The sequence below is a fragment of the Salvelinus namaycush genome, chromosome 19 (genome assembly GCF_016432855.1).
Source record: "Salvelinus namaycush isolate Seneca chromosome 19, SaNama_1.0, whole genome shotgun sequence".
NCBI classification, from domain to species: Eukaryota; Metazoa; Chordata; class Actinopteri; order Salmoniformes; family Salmonidae; genus Salvelinus; species Salvelinus namaycush.
Genome location: NC_052325.1, coordinates 41,805,992 through 41,832,176, shown reverse-complemented (window position 1 = coordinate 41,832,176; position 26,185 = coordinate 41,805,992). Strand labels below are relative to the sequence as shown.

Below are 26,185 nucleotides of genomic sequence, written 5' to 3'. Positions count from 1 at the left end.
AACAACCTCTTTCTTTCATATATCTGCTGTTTGTTTTCTTCTTCTTCTTCTTCTTAAATTACCGGAATCCCAGACAGTTGTTTTACATCTATAGATAACAAAATCCGCCATTTGTCATTTTCAGAACCCTAGTTTAAATTCATGAGTGCTCATTTATTAATATTGTCCATAGTATTTCACTATCTTTAATCTAAAAACACTTTCTGAGATGAAAGGCAGTGCAGCTCCAGATGCTCTGAACTATGGTGGTTGGACACATGCTGTGCACACTCTGATTGTACACCTCTTTGAACTGGCTATATTCCAGTCTTGTTTTCGTGCGTTCCATTCTACTAATGGAAATGGCAATCCACTGCAAAGGGAATGGGTGTTTTGCAGTCTTTCCCTGTTTTAAAAAAGGTATATTATTTAATTTCTGCATTTCTTCATTTGCAGACACTGACCCACTCTGTTATTCGACACTCTTCGCAGACCACGTAACAGCACCAGTGGAACTTGCAGTTGCATCGTTCACTGCGGGTCTGCTGTAAGATGTTATGTCCTCGCCCGCAGCAGAGGCTTTCACAGTTGTCCATCTCTGGACTCGTCTTGTTACAGATCCTCCCTTGCGTGCCGGCCGAGTCGGACCGCAGATCCCTCTCGCAGAAGTCCGGGGACTTCTCAAAGTAAACCAGCTCGTTGAGGTTGGATCTGCGTCTGTGTGTGGGGTGGTGGGCATGCTCCAGCTGGCCCGTGTTCCTGTTGTGGGCTTTGATGAGGGTGGCTATGTGGAAACGTTCCTTGAGCAGCGAGCCTACCACCCTGAACTCTGGTGTGACTTGCCAGCAGGTCTTCAGTTGGCAACTTCCTGATGTCCCGTGGCATTTGCATTTCCGTCTCATGTGGTCCATCACCACCTGCACAGAGAGGAACAGGGAACTGCACGTTAGCATCCTCCTTCATCCCATCCTGTAGTAGGACACATGTTCCCTCATCAAATTAGGCAAATCATATAGACTGTGATTAGACTCCTCTTTCATTCCACAGCTGTTAACATTTATCACATAATTGTCACTACAATAATTGGCTTAAGTGTTCTACAGTAATGTTCAACAGAAATACACTTTATTTAAACTATTTCTCACTCTAAGGCGGTGGAACTCCCTTCCACTTGATCCTGGCCCCTGCTCCTAACATGGGCTGTGTGTGGGTGCTTCATATTGCTGAGTGACCAATTAGGCATCAAAAGTATGTAGGTAGCACTAGCCTACTATTGAGATGTTTTGCCTGGAATAACTGACTTCGAAGACGCTGTACTGTAGTAGTGCTCGTTCAGGACAATGCCAAGTTCACATCCCGAATGAGGATGTCCCTCCCACACTCCCAGACCTCCCATTTTCTCAACAATGCACTCATCTGTCAGCCTGAGTTATAAACTTTTAGATCCAATTACCAACAGGAAAAGGGGCCACCCTCAGCACTGACAGATGCTCCTACACCCACCCCTATCAACAGCACGAGCACAAACACACACCTTCAGCACTCACACATTCTACTCTCTCCTAGGCCTCTACGTAGCTGCCCTGGGACACACACACACACACACGAAGACGTTCAAAACCTTTGAGAGAAGTCAAGTTTAGTCTGTCGATTGCTAAAAGATTACGTTTCTACTACTACAGTATGTGAGTGAGTCAGAGCTAATACGAGCTGAGATGAAACTGCACTATCTCATGTGTTGTGTTCTCTTTCTTTGTTTTGAGATAGAATCGGATGAAGAGTGAGGAGACCCTGAAACGTGTTTTCCCTCGGTCGAAACGAGTCGAAACCCAATCTATTATTCAGCTGTGTTCTGATCCATTAAACAGAGCGCTCTGACGGTTTGAGCCAAGGGCTCGTCTTAGCCACTCTATGACTAAAGGTCATTTTGAACAGTTGCCAAAAGCAGATATACTTTGTGGAGGAGCATGAATTGTTTAAGGCTTGGGTTTGCGTGCTGTGGGTTTCCATTCCAGGGCCTCTCGTATGTGTTCCCATTGAATAGAGAGAAAGTGATATTCTGTGTGAATTGGTAGAGTGGGAGAGTGATAAATGGACCACTTGAGTCATCCATTAGGAATGACAGGGAAAGAGAAACAACACTCTTGATCTCACTGGGGCCGAAGCTAACAACTATCGATCACAAGCCAATCAGACCACCATCACAAACCTGGGGAAATACTTTCAGGCCTTTAAGCTTCGTTTTTTACATCAGACCAACTTACGTCCCTGAACTGCATCCTTCTGGCTATATATACACCCTGTAATTATGCAACAGTAACCCACGTAACCCTTTAGATACACACTGAACTGGCCGGTCTAATTGTATCCCCTACTGTAGTTGTTTTCATGAATTCTCATAATCAACTGTCTTACTAGTAGGTTTTTTATTTACTACAACAAAAAAATCGTGACGAAGCAATATCCTGAAGCCTGTAAGCGGGGGACACAAAAATGACACACTCAAACGAGAGACGACTGAAACCAAAACTGGCATAAAACCTCAGAGCTGTCACAGTTTAGGAAATGGGACCTGCCTGCTCTTACCATAAGTGGCCTGTTCTGACATGACTGCGGTGATGATGATCAGATCAGGAAGATTGTTCCCTTTCCTCCAAGCCGTGTCCCAGGGTGCACCTGGGGGCATGAGCTGAGTCGATGTGGGTGTGCCTGTGGCACCGGGAGGAAGAGTGTGTGAGCCGCTGCCGAGCTGAGCTCTCCTGGAAGTGACTGACTGACGAGAGACGCTGATATGGCAGTGATTTATGGTGCCCTTTTGGAAGCGGAACTGACTGGGTTTTAGAATCTCACTCATAGGCCCAGAGGCTAGACAGGCCTGGAGGGGGGAACAGAGAGCAGAGTACAGGAACTATCTGATGGCCGTGTCTGTGTCTGCCATCCACTGATTAGCATCTCCTAGTCTCCAACCCAAATAGCGCCCTATTCCCTATGTAGTGCACTACTTTTGACTAGAACCCTATGGCCTATGGGATATACAGTGTATATAGGGAATAGGGTGCCATTTTGAATGCAACCATAGCCTCATTACACTGCTAATACTGCCTGTCGTGTACAGGTCTCACTCTACAGTGTATTCACACAATACTCCCTCGTGTTCACAAAGCATATTATACATGGTAACTGTCAGATATAAACAAACAATACTTACAATATTTAGCAAAGACTGGTACCTCGGTATTACAACTGTATCGTCTTAGAAAAAAACTGCATACAAGGATTCTTTGGCTGTCCCCACAGGATAACCCTTTAAAGAAACCCTTTTGGGTTCCAGGTAGAACCTCTTTTGGAACCCAAAAGGATTCTTCAAAGGGTTCTCCCATGGGGACAGCCGAAGAACCCCTTTTTTTCCCTAGCGTATCGTCTTGATTTGAATAGCCTGTTATACTGTATGAGGAGATGTGCATGTTCAACTACACATGGTCATATCCTCCAAAGGCCTCTGTCTCAGCACTTTGACTGTCAGTCTCAATGAAAACTGTGGACTACATATGTAGGTCTTAGAAACTAACATTGTAGTTATGCAAAGGGGGAAAAAAACTTCTTTAGAAGTAATTGCCCTCAAATTCATTGGCAGACCACCGTTAAAAACACACATCTGGGCTGTTTTAATTGGGGAAGAGTGAGACAGACTCCTCTATAAACCAGCCCCAGACTGAGATCAAATAAGACATATTGGTAGCAGATTAGGACCACAGGCAATACTAGGTATTACATGGTGTTCAGAACGCTTAAATACTTCGCTATGTTTGCCTCCCAAATGACTTCCTATTCCCTATTTAGTGGCGTTTGGGACGCAAACCATGTTCCTTCCTCTATCAATGGTGTGTCTGTTTAATATTGTCACCGTGCTTAATCCCCTATTCCTCTCATCCTTATTGTGTCATAATTATTTTTTATTGAATAGTCTATTAAAATGTTATGGCCTAAATGACTTCTGTTGACTGTCTTGTTTGTGGATTGTTACTGGTATGTTGTCTATCTTCATTTAGAGTACTATAATGACTCAATGTTTAGCAAATATGACGTTAAATTATGAAGTTAGCTACATCCTGTGGGTTATAACTTAGATATTTGTGGGAGATAAATCTGTCCTGGAATGTCAAACGCCAGTTTTTATGAACAAAGTAACATTGCACACTGCTTTGTGTAGTTAATTTCAAAGACATGTATAACAACCATAAAGGGACACAAAGCCAAGATTTCAAAGAATATAAACAAACCCACAACACATTAAGTTTCAGCATCAAGTAAGTCATTTAAACACGTCATCAAAGAATGATTAAAACGTGGCCACACAATAACCGACAGTGAACAAGGATTTCATCTTAAAGTAACAACCTAATGAGAACCGTTCACTACACAACAATCACATGCAGTATTACTCTCAGTTAATTGTACACAACATTCACAGATCCAATTTGGGCCCTTTAATAAACGTTATTACATTGATAGCTTCCACATGCTGTGCCTTAAACAGTGTTGAGCATTTGTTGTGGTGGTGCCCCTGTGAGACCCTAGACCAGGGTGGTGAAACTGATCCACTGCCGGCCCAATGGAATGCTTCCTCTCCTTAGATGCTACAAATCTCTAATGGAGATCCAACAGGCCACCATAAAGGCTGCATAAAGGCCAGACCAAGCAGTCACAAGGCCCAGTCAATGTGTAATAAGCTCTGCTACATACGAGCGAGAGAGACCTCATTAATCAAAATATACAACATAAAATAATTTACTACCCTTGCAAATGTCTCCATGTTATCGACAGACACTGTAAACATTTAATCATGCAGCGGGAACCTCGAAAAAACCATGTTCCAATCAATCATCACATAATTATACACAACACACTGCTGTACACTAAACATTTGCTTAAAATTAACTCAGAGAAAATTGTTGGAATGAGAGGGATGTGCTTTGGTTAAAAAATTGAATTTTGTTCTGGGACTTTTCTCCCCTGATCAACTTCTCTGAGATCTGTATTTGGGAGGAAGGAAGGGCGAATCTCTTTCTACTTTCCGTCGTGTTTGATGTCTAAAATCTTTCGCTGGGTTTAAACATCTGTTTCCAAAGAGCCAACAGCCACTAATTAGAGCTTTTAACAAGACTGAACGTCGTGACAACCAGAGGGTGGGCATGAGGCGACATGTATACCCCACTAAAACCGCCACATTCCTCTATAAAAGACAGCTCCTTTTTAAGGGGAGGGGTTGGGGGAGGTGGAGGAGGGTGGAGGTATTATTTGAGACCTCACCTGTCAGTGTTTTCATTTTGATTTGGGGGGAGGGGCTTTCTGCTCTGTTTGAAGTTATCAAGGTGCTGCTCTGGCTGTGTTCTTCTAACGATGCATACCTCCATGAGTCATACTGTACCTCTGATGTCTCTGTACAGTGCTTTAGTATATTCCATTTGCACCTTCAGTTGTTTTCTTCTCCGAGCTTAGAACTCATTAAAGCATTGATATATGAAGTGTGCTAAGAGAACTGCACTCCACATACCCAGAGCATTGTGCAACCTGATCTGAGAGACGACTAGCAGATGCACAGACTCTGCAGCTTTGAACGCAACTGTGGTCAAATCTGTATCAAAACACAGGTCAGATAATGTACATTGAGTTCATTAAAACTGCTCCCAATAAACTGCATATACATTCCAGCAAAATGTAATTGTGCCATACTGAAATACATTTGATGATAAACTTCCTGTTAATTACACAGTTGCAACTGTTGTACAGGGTAATTGGATATCAGTTTGGATAGCTTTTGTTTCAACCAATGCGTGTGTTAATAGTTCCGGTTTTCTTGGCTCTCCTTCAAGAAGCTGTCTCCAAAAGCGGTTTTGTCAGTTTCAAAGCATTTCCCAGTAGCAGCAGGTACGTTTCTAGCACAACCAGCTATTGCTGCCAAATAGGCCTCTTGTCAAAAACAGAGCTTCAATGTGCCCAAACTATGAATCTTCCCTGCAACTTATCACCCTGGTTGTCAAATAGATCAGAAGTCAGTAGCTAGCTATGCCTCTCTATCTTCCCTATGTTGATATACTTTTGTCATAACACTGCAACTTCCTAAAACAAAGGGGTGTAACAATGATCATATATCATTGGTCTTCTCATCCAACTAACAACATTAGCCTTGTGGTACGTGACATAGAAACTCTGAAATTCTTAAGAGGATTAAATGGACTGTTGATTTAGAAATGACATTCGGTTTTTTTCAATGTATGTCATCTGATTTTACAGTATATCACTGGCCAAGAATCAAATCCTTTTATGGCTCATTGTGCCTATACTATGGACACACGAATGGGTCACTGTGTTGGGCAGAGCATGGCTTTATTGCTGGCCCTGCTGCACATGAAAAGCAGGACAATCATCTGAGTCTCTCTCTCTCTTTCCTTGGCTGAGTAACTCCACATTTGTGTTTTGTCTGAATAATCAAGGAAACCAGAAGTAAACGGATGAAAAGATACAAGACCAAATTACTCAGGAGGAAGCGTTGAACAATGTGAAATTTACTGCTACTTTTGTGTATGACAACAGTGCTGCCTGGGAGTGATCATCTACAGTAACAATAGGTAGTAGTAGTAGTAGTAGTAGTAGTAGTAGTAGTAGTAGTAGCAGTAGTAGCAGTAGTAGCAGCAGTAGTAACAGGAGCAGGAGCAGGAGTAGCAGTAGTAGTAATAATAGTAATAATAGTTATAGTAGTAGTTGTATTAATAGTAATATTAGTAGTAGTAGTAGCAGTAGTAGTAGTAGTAGTAGCAGCAGTAGGAGTAGGAGTTGTAGTAGTAATAGCAATAGTAGTAGTAATAGTAATATTAATAGTAGTAGTAGTAGTAGTAGTAGTAGTAGTAAAAACAATATTAATAGTAGTAGTAGTAGTAGTAATAGTAGTAGTAATAGCAATATTAATAGTAGTAGTAGCAGTAGTAGTATTAGTAGTAGTAGTAGTAGTAGCAATATTAATAGTAGTAGTAGTAGTAATAGCAATATTAATAGTAGTAGTGGTAATAATAGTAATAGCAGTAGTAATAATTATCGTAGTAGTAGTAGTAATATCAATATTAATAGTAGTAGTAGTAGTAGTAGTAGTAGTAGTAGTAGTAGTAGTAGTAGTAGTAGTAGTATGTGTAGTAGTAGTAGTAGTAGTAATACTACTAGTAGTAGTAGTAATAGTAGTAGTTATAGTAATAGTAATAGTAATTGTAGTAGCAGGAGTAGTAGTAGCAGTAGTAGTAGCAGTAGTAGTAGTAGTAGTAGTAGTAGTAGTAGTAGCAGTAGCAATTGCAGTAGCAGTAGCAGTGGTAGTAGCAGTAGCAGTAGTAGTAGCAGTAGCAGTAGCCGTAGTAGTAGCAGTGGTAGTAGCAGTAGCAGTAGCAGTAGTAGTAGCAGAAGCAGTAGTAGTAGCAGTAGCAGTAGCAGTAGCAGTAGCAGTAGTAGTAGTAGTAGTAGTAGTAGAAGCAGTAGGAGTATGAGTAGGAGTGGTACGTAGTAACTGTAGTATATCAACATTTCTACTGTTAACTAATTCCTATTTGGGCACTTTCTCTTCTCTGCTTATTTCATAAAACATACTTGACTAACCCTAAACCAATCCCATGCTCCTGCTACTCTTCCTGTCATCTGGAGCAACACAAATCTGACTCATATTATCCAATTAGTCTAACACTAGACCAATAACACCATGGCAACCCCATGGCAACCCCATCTGTCCACGAAATCAACTATATGCTGGGAAAATACCCGTGGAATACCATGCTAATGTTATTCAATTGATCACTTATGGTATCATAACATCAACCAAATTAAACTAGAGTTAAGGATAAGCATGTTTTTTAGAAGGAAACTGTCAATGTTTACGTTTGAATTCCCAACCACTGCTATATGGCCATCATAACCAAGCTTCTTTATTAGCCAAATGCTACACTGCCCATAGGAACACATAAGTAGAGTAAACTGAGCATGTAAAAATTGCAAGATCACATAGGCAGGAGAACTGCCTATGTTGTCCACAAAAAGCATAATTAGGCCTCTTGCTTTGAAACGTAATAATGGTAGGAAAATGTATATGGTGAGGGGTGGTGACGACACCTTCATTGCCAATAAATGTCAGCTATGACATTTATTTCATATCAATCCATTAACGATTTCCTATATTGATATCTGAAAAACCATACTAAAACTATGAGTACTTTCAAACAGCATACGCAGCTGCTTCCATGGTTGTTATTGTAGGCTACAAACGCCTGATTACGAACTGAGTGGGAGAGGAAGCCTGGCTCAAAAGACCACAGATGCAAGGCAATTGCATCATGTGGAGAAATCACTGAGTAATCTGTATTGATAGGTCACTACTGACAACCGAGCCAATAAAATCAGAGCATGTGCCTCAAAATGACGTTATCGTTAGGACTCGAGTCGTAATCCTCTCATTTTGTACCTGCATTACTGTGTCTTTTCCATAAAAAACTCCTCCGTGAACTAAGAATGTGTCCCAAATGGTGATCTAAGTGCACTGCTTTTGACCATAGCCCTATGGGCCCCCACAAACTAAGTCCTCGATACTCAACAGGTGGTCTACAGGCCGGATCCAGACCCAGAGAACGGGGTCAGTACGGACCACGGATCCCGGCAAAAAAATGTAAAATAAATTGGAGCTCAGTCGGACTTCGACGCTTGGTATCATATGAACACACATTATTCGTGGCAAAATGGGCACAATTGCAGGAAATTAGCCATTTCTCTCCACCAACAAGAGGGGTGTGAACGGTTTGAAAAGTTTGGGATCGCATGGGTTGCAAGGTGGGGGTTTGTTACTACGCATTCAGACCTTGCCACCTAGGAAATTTGTGTGACCGGACCTTCCCAAATAGTATTTTCTCTAGAGAGAAGAGAGCTGTACTGTAAACCCCTCTACACATTCATAACTCCCACCACCCACCACCTCCAAACAGCCCCCTTCAGTAGCTGAAACGCCTCCTCTCACCTGCCTGCCAACTCTGTTGTTGTGGAGCCTCATCCTGGCATGGATGTCCTTGTAGGTCTCGCGCGAATCCAGGAATTCCCGGGAGAACTTCTCCCCAAAGTCCACATCGGGGCTGCAGCCTCCCCACTCCCAGGAGTCCTGAGACCCGGGCAGATCTGCAGGGAAATGCTCCATGACACCGTGCACCATGCCCTTCCCGCGGTGGATGGCCTCCAGTTGCAGCCGGTTCAGTTTGACGCGGAAGGCCTCCTCGTCGCCTCTCCGCTTCTCATCACAGCCGCACGCCTTCAGCTTCCCCATGGAGCAGGCGTTGGACACGGCGTGGACCACGCCCGCCGCTGCGATGGCGTATGCAAAAGCACTCTCACGGAAACCTGGGGGTGTGGGGGGTGGGGGGAGAAAAAAACAAGGGGTCATGTTTAAGATCGAGATAGGATCCTGCTGTACACCGTTTGATTCCTACTGCATATACAGTACAGTGCAGCAGGTGACTATCTGTTGAGCTGAGGAGAAGTCCAATGAGCCCTGATGGGTTGATGACATAGACTGCAGTACCAGTATGAACCCCCGCCGTGCCTCACAACAGAGGCAGAGAAACATCTGGGACAATAGCAATTAAGCCCAAAAACTTGCATGTCTCCAGGCTCAGAGGCTGAATGTGAACCGACCCCCACCATCAACCATCCTTTCAACACAAGGATCTGACAGTGATCATAAGCAGGGATGGAAGTGGCCGATGGTGGTGCAGAAGATATGAGCACCGTAATGTTAATCCCCTTTAAAGCTCTCCTTTTATTGAGCTCTCCAGCATGTTTACAATTAGCCTGGCTACTGTTGGCAGCCGTTTGATCTGCCTGCCTTTTCAAATGGGGGGGGGGGGGGGGGGGGGGGGGCGGGGGGATTCCGATTCAAGTTAAGCATGGGTAAATGGAAGGCAATTCCCTTTTTATGCATTTTTCTCTCTATGCATATTCTGACCTTGAACCTAAGCATGAGAACAGCATGCTATTCAACCGCTATTCGTTCGAGGGGGAGATCAAAGAAATGAAGGTGTAGCAGCGGTGTGTCTACAGATACACTGTATTCTGACCTTGATTTCATTCCCTCATAATTCCACCACCTTAACGCACAAAGATTCCACGAATAAGGTCGAGGGAACCTGCCGGTTCCAAAAAGCACCTTCTTCATTATTTCCCGATAGAAATAACAGCATTCTCCATGTACTGTAATTGATAAATTGATAAGAGCTATTGATAAGAGCTAGGTAAATTAGTAATCTATTTGGAGAAGGGGATTGTAAATACACATACTGTACAGTGCTTTCAGAAAGTGTTCATACCCCTTTACTTATTCCACATATTGTTGTTACAGCCTGAATTCAAAATGGATTAAATATATTTTTTGCTCACCCATCTACAAACAATACCCCATAATGTGAATACGTGAATACGTTTCTAGAAATTTTTGCACATTTATTGAAATACAAAAAAAATCTAAATGTACATAAGTATTCTCACCCCTGAGTCAATACATGTTAGATTCACATTTTGCAGCTATTACAGATGTGAGTCTTTCTGAGTAAACCTCTAAGAGCTTTGCACACCTGGAATGTACAATATTTGCACATTATTCGTAAAAATAAATGCCAGCCATTTTCAAGTCTTGCCATAGATTTTCAAGCCGATTTAAGTCAAAATTGTAACTAGGCCACTAGCTTATGTTGCTTATGCCCAGGGCAGGGATCTGTCCCACGTACTGTATATACATATGTCATAATTCCACACATCTTTGACAGTGGATCCACACGTGTGTAAGGTGATTCTGAGGGTTTTTCTCCAGCTGTGCTAGAGAATCTTAACATTGTTACACCAAGTTAATGGGCCTAGACTTTCTCTGTCCAGTGCTCCCCAATTACAGGGTAACAGGGTAACATACAGACAGTATCTGTCTATACTGCACTCTCCTTAGTGCCGGTCAGACTTAATAGCCTGCAACCATGACTCCCTGAGTTCCTGTAAAACCATCCCTTCTCAGAATAACTTACTGAAGAGAAATGTTGTGTTATTAAACAAACATGCTTAGAATATGTCAAATAAATTGTTAAATTCAAGACTTTAAAGGGGCAATCCGCAGTTGAGACACCCATTTTGGGGCTTAATTAGTGATATGTACCCATTGATTCTTGAATAATATAACTTAGTAATGCCTCATGAGCTTAGTTAAACTGGCATACCCGATCAGAACCCAAAGAATAGGCTTGTTTTGCTTAAATGTTTGTAAACAAAGTAAATGTAAATAAACACTATAGCCTCAAAACATGGTTAAAACTATAATGTGATGTCATGGATGGTCAGTCCTTGCATCCATAGCTCTGTCTATGAACTTGAGAGTGGTTGCATTTCTCCAGACCCAACCTTCAGCTTTTTACCGAAACAGGGGCGGGATAAACGATTTGAGATTGTTTCAACAGCTGATTTGCCCTTTAAAGCTTACAGTTTGATTCAAAATCTTACAGCCAAACAGCCCTATTTGTCACTATTGTAGAGATGCTCAGTTCGGCCTCCAAGGCACTGCATTGCAGTGCTTGATGCGTCACTACAGACCCGAGTTCTTCGACTTTCCCGAGGCATTCGCCTCTCCCGAGTCCGTACGGGAGTTGCAGTGATGGGACAAGACTGTAACTACCAATTGGAGATCACGAAATTGGGGAGAAAAGGGGGTTAAAAGTACTACAAAAAATAAAAGCATTTAAAAAAAGAGATGCTCAGACCCAAGTCCTAAACTGGCCATGACCCGAGTTCATTGCAGATTTGAGCTTGATTCATTAGACCTTTGAAAGCTGCCTCACCTCTGTCCCCTTTTTTGTCTACCTTAGATGGAGCACATGATTAATGAAAAACTGCACTGTTCAATCGGGTGTGAACCGGTTATGTCTGAAATTTGCACTATTCACAAAACATGTTTTTAAAAATGCTACCATGCCTAAAAGAAATGCATCCAAAGGGTTTAGGCAGGGGTTCTGAAACTTTTTTGGGCCGCGACCCCATTTTGATCCCCCATAAAATTTACGACACCACCATGTAAAAAAAATGATGGAGTCAACGGCCAATGTTTACTTTTTTAATTGGGGCTATGACAGTCTAGTACAAATCAGTCTGACAGTAATTTTGACAGTATTGAAATGCATCAGAAAGGTATTGGGAAGTATTCAGGTAATAATTTTGTATGATCTTCTTGTATGATCTTGTATGATCTTCTCCCTCCAGTCTGGGGGTGCCTGGTTTCTTCTAATGAGGTTTGTGGCGATTGTGTAGGGAAACAGAGAGTCTAATCTTTCAGTGATTGTCATAATATAGTCGATGACCAAAAGTGCCATCTTTGGCCTTAGTAATATTTTTCCTAATTTTCTAATGAATAAAGATTATTTTTTAAATACTACAAAAATGTGTTTTTTCTTTGTCAAATGGTTTTGTTATATTTCAGTCTTCTGTGATGTATATAAAGTGTAATATTGGGATGCAAACCAAAAATTTAAAACATTTCAACTCTATATCTGACATGGTATAGGTATCTTCTTTTTTTAAGCTCATATCCGTGAGTGAGATGTATACTTTTGTTTCAAAGTAGATTTGTTTAAGACTACCAAGAATCACTCGGTATGGCCCTGATTTAGCCCACTGCAGTAAAAGGTTAAACAATTCAAAAGATAGAGCCAAATTTGAAGGAAGAAAACAGAAACCGCTCTGTTTACTACAACCGCATCTAGCGGCTACCGGAGGTTACTGATGTAACCCTGGCTCTATGAACCAAGCTCAAATTATTTATTTTTTTCAAGACCATCTCTCACGACCCCATTTTCAAATCAGGCAACCCCACATGGGGTTGCGACCCCTAGTTTTGGAACCGCTGGTTTAGATACATAAGATATAGTCGATGATGTTTCATTGATCATCCCCTATTCACGCACACGCACGTACACACACGTACACATGCATGCAGGCACGCACACACAGAGTACTTTTTCTCCCTCTCCATCTTGCCATGATTCCATGGGGAGCGGAGGACAGCACTTAGATGCAGTTCAGAGACACAGACATGAAAATGCTGTTTTAGATTTCCTCCCAAGCAGGCTGAGGCGAGAGACCTGGAACAAATCAGTCTAACAAATAATTTAAAATGAGAGGCACGCCCGGCTGAACTGATGGCTGAGGAAGTGGGAAAATTAATTAAAGATTAAAGAAAACTGTCACTTTGTCTTACAGAAACCAACTAAACAGGTTTATGTATTGCCACTGAGAGTTGGGAAAGTGCTGAGAGCAAATTCACAGCACTTGCACTGGCAGAGAGTAAAAGCATTAGCCAGGCCTCGAGAAGGCTCACTTTATGTGTCTCATTGGCTTTTTAGCTTAGCTTTAATTCCGGTTAATGTAGAAATATGGCCCCATAAAGTATGTCAGAATAAATCAACAAGCAGATATATGTTTGAGGTAAAGAGGATATGACATCCGTTTCCTGTAGTAAAATTAGATATCCAAACAAACAATTAGTTAGGGCATGCATAATATGCTGCATTTGTAAAACCCACTCATAAAAGCATCTAAATTAACAAAGACTCACATTAGCTTAATAGCTTTATTTCTGCCATCGGCTAGTGGACTTGCTGTATGTTTGTTGGTGCCCAGTTCAAATAAAACGTAGTACAAGAAAATATATTTTAATGTATCTGCAACTATGTAACAAAATATTAATTCAGTATGCATTTCTTAGCGGATGAATCCCCTCATTTAAAAGTGACTGTTAATATCTATCATTTAGAGTTTCTATGCCTCAGGCAAAACATACCCATCCATAACCAAATGCCAGAAAACCAACAACTCTTCCAATAATAACAATCACAAACAGCTTTGTGAGTCAGTGTGTGAAGTGAATGAGTAAAGGGGACCTGTGGTATACGTCCCAAAAGGTAGCCCTATTCCTTTTATAGTGCAATACCTTTTACAAGAAGGGCATTCTGTAGAGAATAGGGTGCCATTTTAGATGCAGGCGTGATAATCATTAGCACCCTTTTTAACTAAGGGGGTTCCCTACCCCGTACTTTCTGTAAGGTGACTCACCTCGTTTGAAAACCACACTATCGTATGGGATCTTATTCCTGGTCTCCAGGCTGGAGCAGTTCCACCTGTGTCCTCTGAACTGATGCTGGCACTCATGGATGGCGATCTGGATCCCTTGGATGGCCGAGGCGGTGACGTCTGGGTTTCTCATGCACACCTCCAGTTGTCTGCGGTTCAGTCCAGGCAGGGTCAAGCACACGGTGTTGGCGTTGAGAATGGGGTCAATATTGGGGATTTTCAGCCCTAGAATCTCGTTGGAATCTACCCTGGAACACAGAAGGTTTGATGTTAAGGTGTGCCTGTTCTGTAGTACATGATTGATACTTCTGTGCCCTGTAAATCATGTGTAACAACCATCATTCACAAGACAGGAGTCAGGTGTTTAACAGTATTACACTTCTGAGAGTTTATGGTTGTAAATTGTTTCTGACAATATTGAGTCAGGAAGCGTTTGAAGGTCTGAAAGCGGTACATTGTACAGTGAGGAAATAAAACATATTTGTTTTATTATTATTTTGTTATGCATTCTTAAATATATTGCCTCCTGCACACACACACACACACACACACACGCACACTAACTCACACACACACACTAACACACACACACACACACACACACACACACACACACACACACACACACACACACACACACACACACACACACACACACACACACACACACACACACACACACACACACACACACACACACAAAGGCATGAAGTTCATTACATCAAATTCCATTTGTGCAATCATTCATATTTGCTGAGTTGTTACTGTAAGCATAGCATTGACCAATAAAACATGTATAAACATGTACCAATAAAACACCAATAAAACAAATAACAGATTGCATTTTTCCAACACATTTTGACCATGTCTCAAAGCACTCTGTGACAATAAACTTGAAATGTGGTATTGAATGAAGGGGCATGTCACAACAGAGGATGGAACCACATGTTGGCAAGAATAAAAAAATAAACACTTATCCCACAAGTGTGGGATAACTTTTCAAGTCAAAGAAAAATCCTAGAAAAGTACTTGGGAACATGTATGTCTATTATGATTGAAATGTAGTCTATCTGTGATACAGCATCCTGATCATTAAACAGGTATGCATGAATACATATTTAATAACCCTTTCATTCAATTTTGGGTTATTACAGTATCCAAAGTAGCTACCTACACTGACCCAACATGGAACAAAGACTGTTTTATCTGCAATATTATACTTATTATGTGATTATAACAAACTGAACCCCTCTAATGTTAGAAGAGCAGGATTTGCAAAGCTAAAACTTGTTTTGAGTTATTTATTTTACAGTACTATAATTGCACAATATGATTTGCAAACAAAAGCAATGCCTACAATGAACCTGATTGCGCCTTCATAGACCAGCCTGGGTTAACTGTAGCTAGGTTATGTAATTAAAACACACCTGAATAATGTAGCAACTGTATAAATACTTGTGATACAAACTTTATATAAACACTGGCACAATTATTTATTTTATTAACTTATGTATGAGTAAATCTTGAAGATTTAATAACTACATCAGTGAAAGTAAAAGGCATCCAGCTACTATTCAAATAAATGTTCAGGTAAAATATTAAAGTAAGTAAATTAAACTTCTCAACTCACCTTTGATTGAACAGAGTGATAGCCATCAGAAGACATATTAGGCGGCAGAATGAGAAATCCATTGTATGGCTCGTTTTTTACAAAAGATACGTGCAGAGATAGAGCGCGTATAACACGTTTTATGTCCCCCTAAAATCTGACAGCTTTATCAAAGGCTCGTCCACTCCAGAGTTCCCAGGCGACGGAGTTTGAGGATGACAGGTCCTGGGTTCAAGTGTGTATCTGATTTGAGATCTGATAAAAGGCAGACAAAGTGCTGGATGTTTCCTAACTACTGCAGGACAAGTGATTTAAAGAACGAAAAAGTTTGACTGCACTTTCTTAGAACTTATTGAATGAAGATAAGTTGGAAGTGAGTTGACTGAACACTCTTTCATCTCACATCTGCGCAATTGTACGATAGCTAAGCCAAGATATACGCATTGGAATACATCCGAAAGCAGTGGGTGTACTAACGCGCACTATCTTGAGTCTCGTTGACTTGTGATGTTTTTCTTATAGCCTACTGATAGCATTCTAACTACACCACCTAGCACTTTGCCAGCCCACTTCGACGTCACTCAGAGCAAAGAAAAGCGGCAGAAGAGCGCAAGTGTCTTGTTAGGGGATATGGAGATTCCCAGATAAGAGGTCTAAATGGGGCCGTCTGGGACAGCAGCAAATACTTTTAGTCCTCTTTTCTTATGATGATGATGAGATTGAGGAGGATGATACAAAAAAAGTTCATTGACTTACTTTCAGTCAGAGAATGAGTTGACATGGAAGTGATCGGACTGCACTTTTATGAATAACATTCAATAATACTATTAATAAATATGATGACATTGTAACTTTTCTTCCTGACTAGAGTTACTTTATAGTTGTTCAACCCTAATTTGAATGTCCATTGATTTATTTTCCTAAGAGCTGTATTGTCTAAATACGAAGTTGTTCCAAGCCATGTGATTACGCATATTAGGCTTTTAAGAGAGCGGGTGGGATGAAGAAATGAAACCATATAACCTTTAGCCACCGCCATCAATGTAAAGTGCATTCTGACAATGTGAAGTCACAACCTGAGCTCATATGGTCTGAACCTCTCTACTTGACTGGGAGTAGATACATGGCAATTGTCCCACTCTCTGCTTCATACTACTGCAGATAACCACCACTGTGAGCCATTACGACTGAGTCACTGTTCTGCTTAAATTACTCACTTATTGCTTTCCTCGGGTAACATACATTACAATATACACATTTCCTCTCAGAGAATTAATAGCAAAATGTTAGAAGCTCAAGAAAAAATAAATACTGCTTCCATCTGGTGTGCCGTGGGGTTTTGCCAAGAAGATCTGCAGTCAGGACTCTCAGGACTCTCACACAAGGAGCCTAATTGTTTCCCATTGTTCACTGGGGAATCCATTTGCTGTTCATTTAAATTGATCGGTCCCAAGTCAACCAAGGGTAGGCCAGTTCTAACTTACAAAAAATGTGTTGCTTTTCTCAAATGAGTCATGGCAATTAGTTTCCTCAAGTCATTTGAGTTAAAACTTAGTATGCTTTACAGTGTCCTGTCCAGGGACCAACCATGGCTATTTCCTACCAATAGCATGTATCTAAAGGCTTATACAGTAGATTATATCATTATATTATTATTATGTTAATTCAGTTGACACTATATTCATATATCAGGATAGGCACTATGAATTCACCAATATGAAAATTCACCAATATACTTTCTTGTCAGTTATATTTACATTCCAACTTTTCTGTCCACCTACCATTCTCTTGAAGATAAGTAGTTGTGCTTGTATTTATGTCCCTCGTTAGAAATGTACGACCAGTCTCTGTTGGGAGAAGCCCCTTGTGTTCAGAGGCTCAGAGGAGAGGGGGAAAATCTGCCATGAATTTGAGTGAAAGGTTGTACTGCATTGTCGCTCAAATAGCAGAAGGGATGCTATGGTAACTCTTGCTATCAAATGAACATCCCTTTTCTAAGAATGTTCTCCCTTCCAGTCGAAAAATGGACAGACGGTGAAAAAACGATCATATTAGAATAGAATAGAATAACTTGATTTTTCCCAGAGTGAATTTCAGTCCCCGTACTGTGAAAACACTGCTTCATTACTTTTGCACTACATTACCACTATTCACAGTATTAAACACATTTAGTGAATATATATAGAAGAATAAGCCATTCTACTAGTTGGAGAATACCCATCTACACTACTGTACATCTCCATAGTAACAACCACTACAGAAATTGAGTGATTATGGTACAGTAAAATTCTGTAGAAGTTCTATACAAATAAAAATAAAGAGACTTACAGTGTACAGGGACACTTCAAAGCTGGGAATGAACTTTTTTAGTTCATGAAAAGCCAAGACATTATAGTTATAATCATGTTTATTGAAACTGCACTGTTCAACAGATGCATAGTGCAATAGAAAGTTTAGGCCGATCTTGTTGTTCCTCTGTATCTATGTTGCAATCTTCTGGGAGGAAGAACAGTATGGTTTTCAATTAACTAGTCATTGTGGGACTGAAAATAGTTTGGGGATGAGTGGAACTTTATTTTGGACGGTCTTAACAACTCACAGAAGGTACACTAATCTGTCGCCTCGGGGAGGGTTTAAACTTTTTATGGGCTTTTGAAAAATGTGGCTTGTTTTGTTTTGATTATAGCGAAGAGAGTCAGAAGTGTGGTGAAATGATGCAGAAAGAGTGTGGTGTCTATGCAGTGTATTTATCTGGAAAGGACATGCTGGAGGTCAGGCTGAAATAGGGTGTGTCGCAAATCACGGTCCTATGGGCCCTGGTCAAAAGCAGTACACAATATAGGGAATAGGGTGCCATTTGGGACGTAGATTGCCGCTCTCTGCCTCTCTCTAATGTCTGACATGCATAAGAGCACAGGAAGATACAAGTGCAGTCCTTCATGTGACATTGCCTTTTGCCTTTTGTTGTTCCCATGTTTCCATGGGAAGATATAATCTGCTTTCCCAATGGCACCCTATACCGTTTATAGTGCACTACTTTAAACCAGGCTACAAAAGCAGTGCACTATACAGGAAAAAGGGTGCTATTTATTTGGGTTGTACCTATACTGACTGTAGAATGTGTGAATAGCTACAGTTGAAGTCGGAAGTTTACATATACCGTAGCCAAATACATTAAAACAAATTTTTTCACAATTCCTGACATTTAATCAGAGTAAAAATTCCCTGTCTTAGGTCAATTAGGATCACCACTTTATTTAAAGAATGTGAAATGTCAGAATAATAGTAGAGAGAATGATTTATTTCAGCTTTTATTTCTTTCATCACATTCCCAATGGGTCAGAAGTTTACATACACTCAATTAGTATTTGGTAGCATTGCCTTTAAATTGTTTAACTTGGGTCAAACGTTTCGGGTAGCCTTCCACAAGTTTCCCACAATAAGTTGGGTGAAATTTGGCCCATTCCTCTTGACAGAGCTGGTGTAACTGAGTCAGGTTTGTAGGCCTCCTCGCTCGCACACGCTTTTCAGTCCTGCCCACAAATTTTCTAAAGGATTGAGGTCAGGGCTTTGTGATGGCCACTCCAATACCTTGACTTTGTTGTCCTTAAGCCATTTTGCCACAACTTTGGAGGTATGCTTGGGGTCATTGTCCATTTGGAAGACCCATTTGCGACCAAGCTTTAACTTCCTGACTGATGTCTTGAGATGTTGCTTCAATATAGCCACATAATATTCCTGCCTCATGATGCCATCTATTTTGTGAAGTGCAACAGTCCCTCCTGCAACAAAGCACCCCCACAACATGATGCTGCCACCCCCATGCTTCACGGTTGGGATGGTGTTCTTTGGCTTGCAAGCCTCCCCCTTTTTCCTCCAAACATAACGATGGTCATTATGGCCAAACAGTTCTATTTTTGTTTCATCAGACCAGAGGACATTTCTCCAAAAAGTACGATCTTTGTCCCCATGTGCAGTTGAAAACCGTAGTCTGGCTTTTTTATGGCGGTTTTGGAGCAGTGGCTTCTTCCTTGCTGAGCGGCCTTTCAGGTTATGTCGCTATAGGACTGGTTTTACTGTGGATATAGATACTTTTGTACCTGTTTCCTCCGGCTTCTTCACAAGGTCCTTTGCTGTTGTTCTGGGATTGATTTGCACTTTTCTCACCAAAGTACATTCATCTCTAGGAGACAGAACACGTCTCCTACCTGAGAGGTATGACAGCTGTGTGGTCCCATGGTGTTTATACTTGCGTACTATTGTTTGTACAGATGAACGTGGTACCTTCAGGCGTTTGGAAATTGCTCCCAAGGATGAACCAGACTTGTGGAGGTCTACAATTTATTTTCTGAGGTCTTGGCTGATTTCTTTTGATTTTCCTATGATGTCAAGTAAAGAGGCACTGAGTTTGAAGGTGGGCCTTGAAATACATCCACAGGTACACCTCCAATTGATTCAAATTATGTCAATTAGCCTATCAGAAGCTTCTTAAGCCACGACGTCATTTTCTGGAATTTTCAACACGCTGTTTAAAGGCAGTCAACTTAGTGTATGTCAACTTCTGACCCACTGGAATTGTGATACAGTGAATTATAAGTGAAATAATCTGTCTGTAAACAATTGTTGGAAAAATTACTTGGTAGATTACTTAGCACAAAGTAGATGTCCTAACCGACTTGCCAAAACTATAGTTTGTTAACAAGAAATTTGTGGAGTGGTTGAAAAACGAGTTTTAATGACTCCAACCTAAGTGTATGTAAACTTCCGACTTCAACTGTATCTAGATACATAGAGCTCATGGTGTTACAGTGTCTTTACATCCGTGAGTTACAAAAAGACTGGGGACACAATGGACTTTGGGAAAGTTGCTGTTGTGAAAACCGAGGCTCCCTCTTCTGGACAGTAGAGTAAGACAGAATATAACCTAAGCCATTTTGGGATATCTGTCATCCAGAATGCAGTCCACAAATTATTAAAGTGAAATGTTCTTGGGGAAAAAAGCAACGATTTCCACTATTCTATTTCATTCTCTTCTATTATTTGTTTATTCAATTCTATTCTATTCTATTCTATTATTTTCTGAAGCCTTGTGTCTGGGTATCCTCAAGCTATTCAAAGGCATCCCATGACCAGGTAGTTGTTTGTGGTTTGAACATAGCATTGACTGTGGTATTAATTACTGGAGGGCAACAAGCAGGGAATCCTCTGTGCTGGGGTTTACCTACCAGCTGGCTCAGGCACTCTACAACCCATTGAGGAAAGTCTGAGCATCACTTATTTTCTTTAAAGCTTGAATTAATCCGGGGTTTCCCTAATTTGACATAATTACACTATGTTTGTGTGCTATTGTTATTGTGTAAGAACATCTGAGCAATGCTGGTGATACAACCAGAGAGGTATGTAGGGTCGAAAACATAAGAGGTACAATAATGTTGATGTTTATTGCTGTGCAATTACGCAAAGATTTCCAGTATAGTAGCTGGCTAAATGCATAAGTATTGTAACTGAAATGACAAACACATGCGTGAGCACAGTCTCTCCGAGCTTTGCTCTGTTGTTGAACAGTGTGAGCTCTCTCTCTCTCTCTGCTGTAGATGGTGGTCTTTCTATCTCTCCCTCTCTCTCTCTCTCTCTCTCTCTCTGCTATAGACAGTGGGCTGTGCTGACCCGACCATCTGGACTCTGTCTCTCTCCACGGCTTCCTGTGAATCATCCACCAACGTCTTGTTTATCAAGACAAGGATCACATCAAAATAAGGATTGGCACTTTTACAACTTTAGGTAAACTGCACATAAAGTGCAGAAAGTTACCGGAGGAAGGAGAAAGGAGTCGCTCGAGGCATTATTGATAAACAATCTGAGGAGAGAAATGGGTTGGAGATGGAGATCTGAAGAGATGCTATGCATGGGCTTCCTTCAAAACGACCTCTAAGTGGAGTGGTCTCAGGTCACAGAGATGAAGATAAGGATGAGAGAGAAAGCAGGGAGTTCAGTCTGTTGAAGCACCTGGCCCACCGGGACAGTGGTTGCGTGTCTCAAATGCCATCCTATCCCCTGCACTACTTTTTAACCAGGGCCCATAGGGCTCCTATGGTCAATGTAGTGCACTATATAGAGAATCAGGGTGCCATTTGGGAGGCAACCAGTGAGTGCACTGAGCTGACCAGGCAAAAACAGATTACTGTGGCTTGCCAGTGGCCTTAAACAGAGAACTATACTGTCGAGTATTTGAAAGCCCCATAACAGTCAACAAGAAGCTCCAAACCCATACGTGTTAGTGTTGTAAGTCAACCCTCTTACAATTAACCAGCTGTTTCATGACACAACATTTCAAGGAATTGTCTTTGAAGCACGGTACAGCTGGGAGAGAAAAAAAAACACCCTGTTCAAACATCGCCATCTTGTGTTAAAAGATCATACCGTCCTCTGAGCTGGCACTGCATCTTGCTGCTGATTTAGTATCTTTCTTTTTTTACATGGAAAACGGGGAACAGGATCCTAGTTAAGCCCACCTACTCTGAGACGCTTGATACATACAGCCCCAGGACTCTATCAAATTGAACCATATATAATAAACACTCAACAAGAGGCCTGTGTTCAAACAGCGAAATCAACATTTGATTGGGGACATAGACTTAACAGCATTTAGGAAATTCCCGTATGGAGTGTTGGCAAGCAAAAGTGTTTATTGACAATGGAGGGACTGTCCTGAAGCCTGTTTTCTGTTGAACCGGCATTGCCAAGTCAACCTGAAATGACACACAACCTAAAACAGCAGGTTCAACCTAAAACAGCAGGTTCCTCAATCGCTCCCCGACCAAGCAGCAATTTTTTTTTTTACTGTGAAGGATAACAAGGAGGTCTACTTTTACTACACAGAGAGTTCATCCGGACAAAGTAATGATACACTGGAGGTAATTGCGCTACTCACGTACTCTATTGCCACCTACCTTGGTGGGCCCCTCTCAGTCAGTCCACCAGGCAGACAACAGCTGAACTTCCATCTCCAGCGGCACGTGTCTCTCGTAAATATCATTGCTTCATCCAAACACTGTGCTCACACATGACTAGAGCAGAGGTTTACACTATGTGGGTTATAATTAGACGGATTACGATCGGGTCAAACCTCACACAATGCTTGGGAATAGAGTCGAGAGCCTCTCAGTGAAGATCAAGAGAAGTTCACAGAACATTATGGGTGTTACATTACCTATAACAGTTACTCTTGCTCTTACTCTCGCCTTTGTTCCTGGTCAAGATTCAAGCTGACTGACAACAGAGAACGATCTCCCCAAGGAAAGGAGCCAACGAGAAGAGATTCACGTCTAAGTCGTGATAACTGGCTTTCAATTGTTCTCGTGTCAACCGTTACACTCTGTGACAAACCTGCATCCCATATCGCACCCTATTCCCCATTTAGTGCATTACTTTTGACCAGAGCTATGTGGCCCCTGGTCAAAAGTAGGGTTGGAAATAGGGAATAGGTTGCCATTTGGGACATTGCCAAAGGTTCCAGTATCTAGAATATGCACTTTTAATGAGAACCTCTAAGCTCAGTGACTAGACCACCGGGAGTTCATTCATCATTTCCCTTATGATAGTCAGACATTACCCCAGGAGGAGTCATATTGGTCTGATTGATCCAAGGAAATGTGTCTGCCTCATGACATATAGCCACTTAGAGTGGCAGGCCTTCATTAACGTCTCTGTGTGTTTTACAATCAACGGGCAAAGGCAGACACATATCCGAATACACCACATTCCTCAGGGCACTGTTCGGAGGGAGACGTGGAAAAGTACACCTCTCCATTGAAAGACGGCAGGCAGGCAGAGAGAGGCAGCCACATTAATACCAGGGCTTCTATAAATCTATCCACTGTCTATGCAGTTCCTCTGGCTTTACCCACGCTGAACCATGGCAGCTTGAGGAGAGAGCGCTCCTGGCGCTTTCCCTGTCTGTGGCCTACCTCTGTATTAAACACTGCTGGCTCCACTGAAATGTGAATTCCTGGAAAAAATGTACTTGTGTCAACTTGCAAGGCTCAAACTAATACAGCAGGAGTTTTTTTTATTTTTACATCATAAATAACTCATAACACATTTTTTGTTGGGTGGCAAAATGATATAGTTGAAGCAGAAGTGTTGAAAATATATCTTCCAGAATGGTCATTGGAAGGGAGTGAGGTGAAACCCTCCACCCTGACCCAGCATGAAGACAATTAATATGAATAACACTTACACAACGTGTCGAAGGTCAACGGAAGGCAAAAGTGACATACGTTTCTATAAATCTACCCGTTTATAAAGGGTTATGCATTTAAATCTCTGATTTGTCTTGGTCTAACAAAGAAAGGCACTAAAACAAGACAAAAAAATGACATTTGAATTCATTGCTACACAGACCAGAAAACAAAAAATACAAATAAATGAAAACTAGAGTGAACAGTTTACTTTTTATTTGTATAGTAAATGCAGAAACTCAATTGTCAATTTATTAAAATGTATATAAATACTGTAACTGGAAAGTAACTAAATGGACATGAAATGAACTTTGTAGAATAATAAAAGTTTAATCAATGAACAACTAAGTATGAGAATATCAAAATTATGTCTGTGAATCCAAACAAATGCTAAGAAATTATCTTTAAATCATTCAACATTTCCATGACAAAATCATGTTTTCTAAACTTGTCTCTTGCTTTGAATCCAGAAAACAACAAAACAACCTTCGTCCATTTTGACAAGGGCTGTTTAAACATACATACAGTAACAGTAAAACGCTCCTGGCAGCCCAACAAGTCCAAAAGTTGTTCTATGGGGAATGGATAGGCCAATATCTTGCTTAGTCATGCATATAATCTCACATATGAAATGTCACATTTGGTCTGATTTCATAATTTGGTCAACTACAACCCAAACTTAACATGGTAAAGTGATCAATTCTACTGCTAACATAACTGTATGTAAAGAATGCCTAATATTGTAGTAAATCTCAGAATAGTTCGGTTTTACCAAGTCTTTCTCCCTTAAAGTGATATTCTTTTTGTACAAAAACTGTATATAGATTAAATTAAACACAAAATGTTGCTGATTCCACAGATAGAGCTAGTAGCTCTGAGAATAGAGTGATCCTGTACAGTGTGTAGTCACTGTCATGGTAACAATATTAACTATGAACCCTCTGGCAAGAAATCATCTGGTCATAAACCATGGTATATTGGCAATAAATTATAGCGATGTGATCTCTCATCGTACTCTCTCTTTGTTTCGCCAACGGTTTCTTGTCTTACAGACCCCTGAAAGGTAAGTTGCAACAAAAAACGTACTCTAAAAGAAGGGTACGACACAGTACATTTGAATAACTTATAGCTATGCACATCAACAGAAAATGTACAGCGTGTTTGGGTACAACACAACTCACGAGGAATCGTTATCATTATTAATCACAGTGAATGCTTTATTTCCCCCAAAAACAAGCAAGAAGATCTTATCTGCCTATTCTAAAGAATGTAGGGAGAGAGTAAAAATAAATGGTCTTTCTAATTTCCAACTCACTTCAGCAAGTTGACTTATCAAAGAGACAAATAAATGTATGGATTCATTGTCAGCATTGTATGTGATTGTGACTGGCTATTCTGCACAACATGACTATAAGTAAAAAGCTTAACGTAACAAATGCTTTAATTGAAAGTGCATTACAAAAGCCCTTTATATTAAACAGATAAACATAATATCATACTTTTCTCGATACTGCACCTCATACAAAAACAAAAAAAGAAAGTCTGAACATATTTTTCAATTTGCAAACTACTCAAACAAACAAAACCAAAATGTAACATATGGTTTACATAGATTGCTCCCATGTCCAAAGTGCTTTTCAGAGAGATAGTAGGCACGTTCCTCACCGTATCACTATGAGTAGTCTTGTCATAAAATGTTCATAAATAATAGTCTCGGGTGTCAGTTCAGCTCCTCACCATGAAACAAGATGGGGTTCGTCTTCCAAAAACACAACCCCACATTTCCCTTTTTTATACACTTTGTGCTAGATCCAAAAAACCTGTATTCCATGTTGAACATGTCCATTCACCTTTCACATGAAGGACATTTATGTTACATAGGAAAATCATTTATCACCATGACCATATTTTTTATTTTCCACATGCAAAGTCATTATGGTTTCTTTACAATAGTCACCCCTCGTAGTTACATGGTTAACTGACTATGCAAAGTGTTTCCCTAATGGTGGGTTGTAGGCCCCATGTTCTTATTGGGTCTTAGCATTGGGTTTGAGGCTAGAAACAGTTGGTATGCTATTTTCTGGGTAAATGGCTAATTCTAAAGACTTGTGGTGGGTGGTTCACTGTGCAAACATGTTTGGGAACCACTGCTTTAGAGGCTAACAGCTCTGTACAGATGACTGAG

At 40.9% G+C, this 26,185-nt stretch overlaps 1 protein-coding gene across 1 annotated transcript; it reads right to left on the bottom strand.

Annotated features, from left to right (window-relative positions):
* Positions 1–425: 425 nt before the first annotated feature.
* LOC120063852 (protein Wnt-10a) lies at positions 426–15,843 on the bottom strand. Its single transcript, XM_039014169.1, has 4 exons — positions 15,782–15,843; positions 14,134–14,399; positions 9,020–9,393; positions 426–896 (listed from the first exon to the last, which is right to left on the bottom strand). The coding sequence occupies exons 1-4, from the start codon at positions 15,841–15,843 to the stop codon at positions 426–428; spliced, it is 1,173 nt and encodes a 390-aa protein (XP_038870097.1).
* Positions 15,844–26,185: the final 10,342 nt, after the last annotated feature.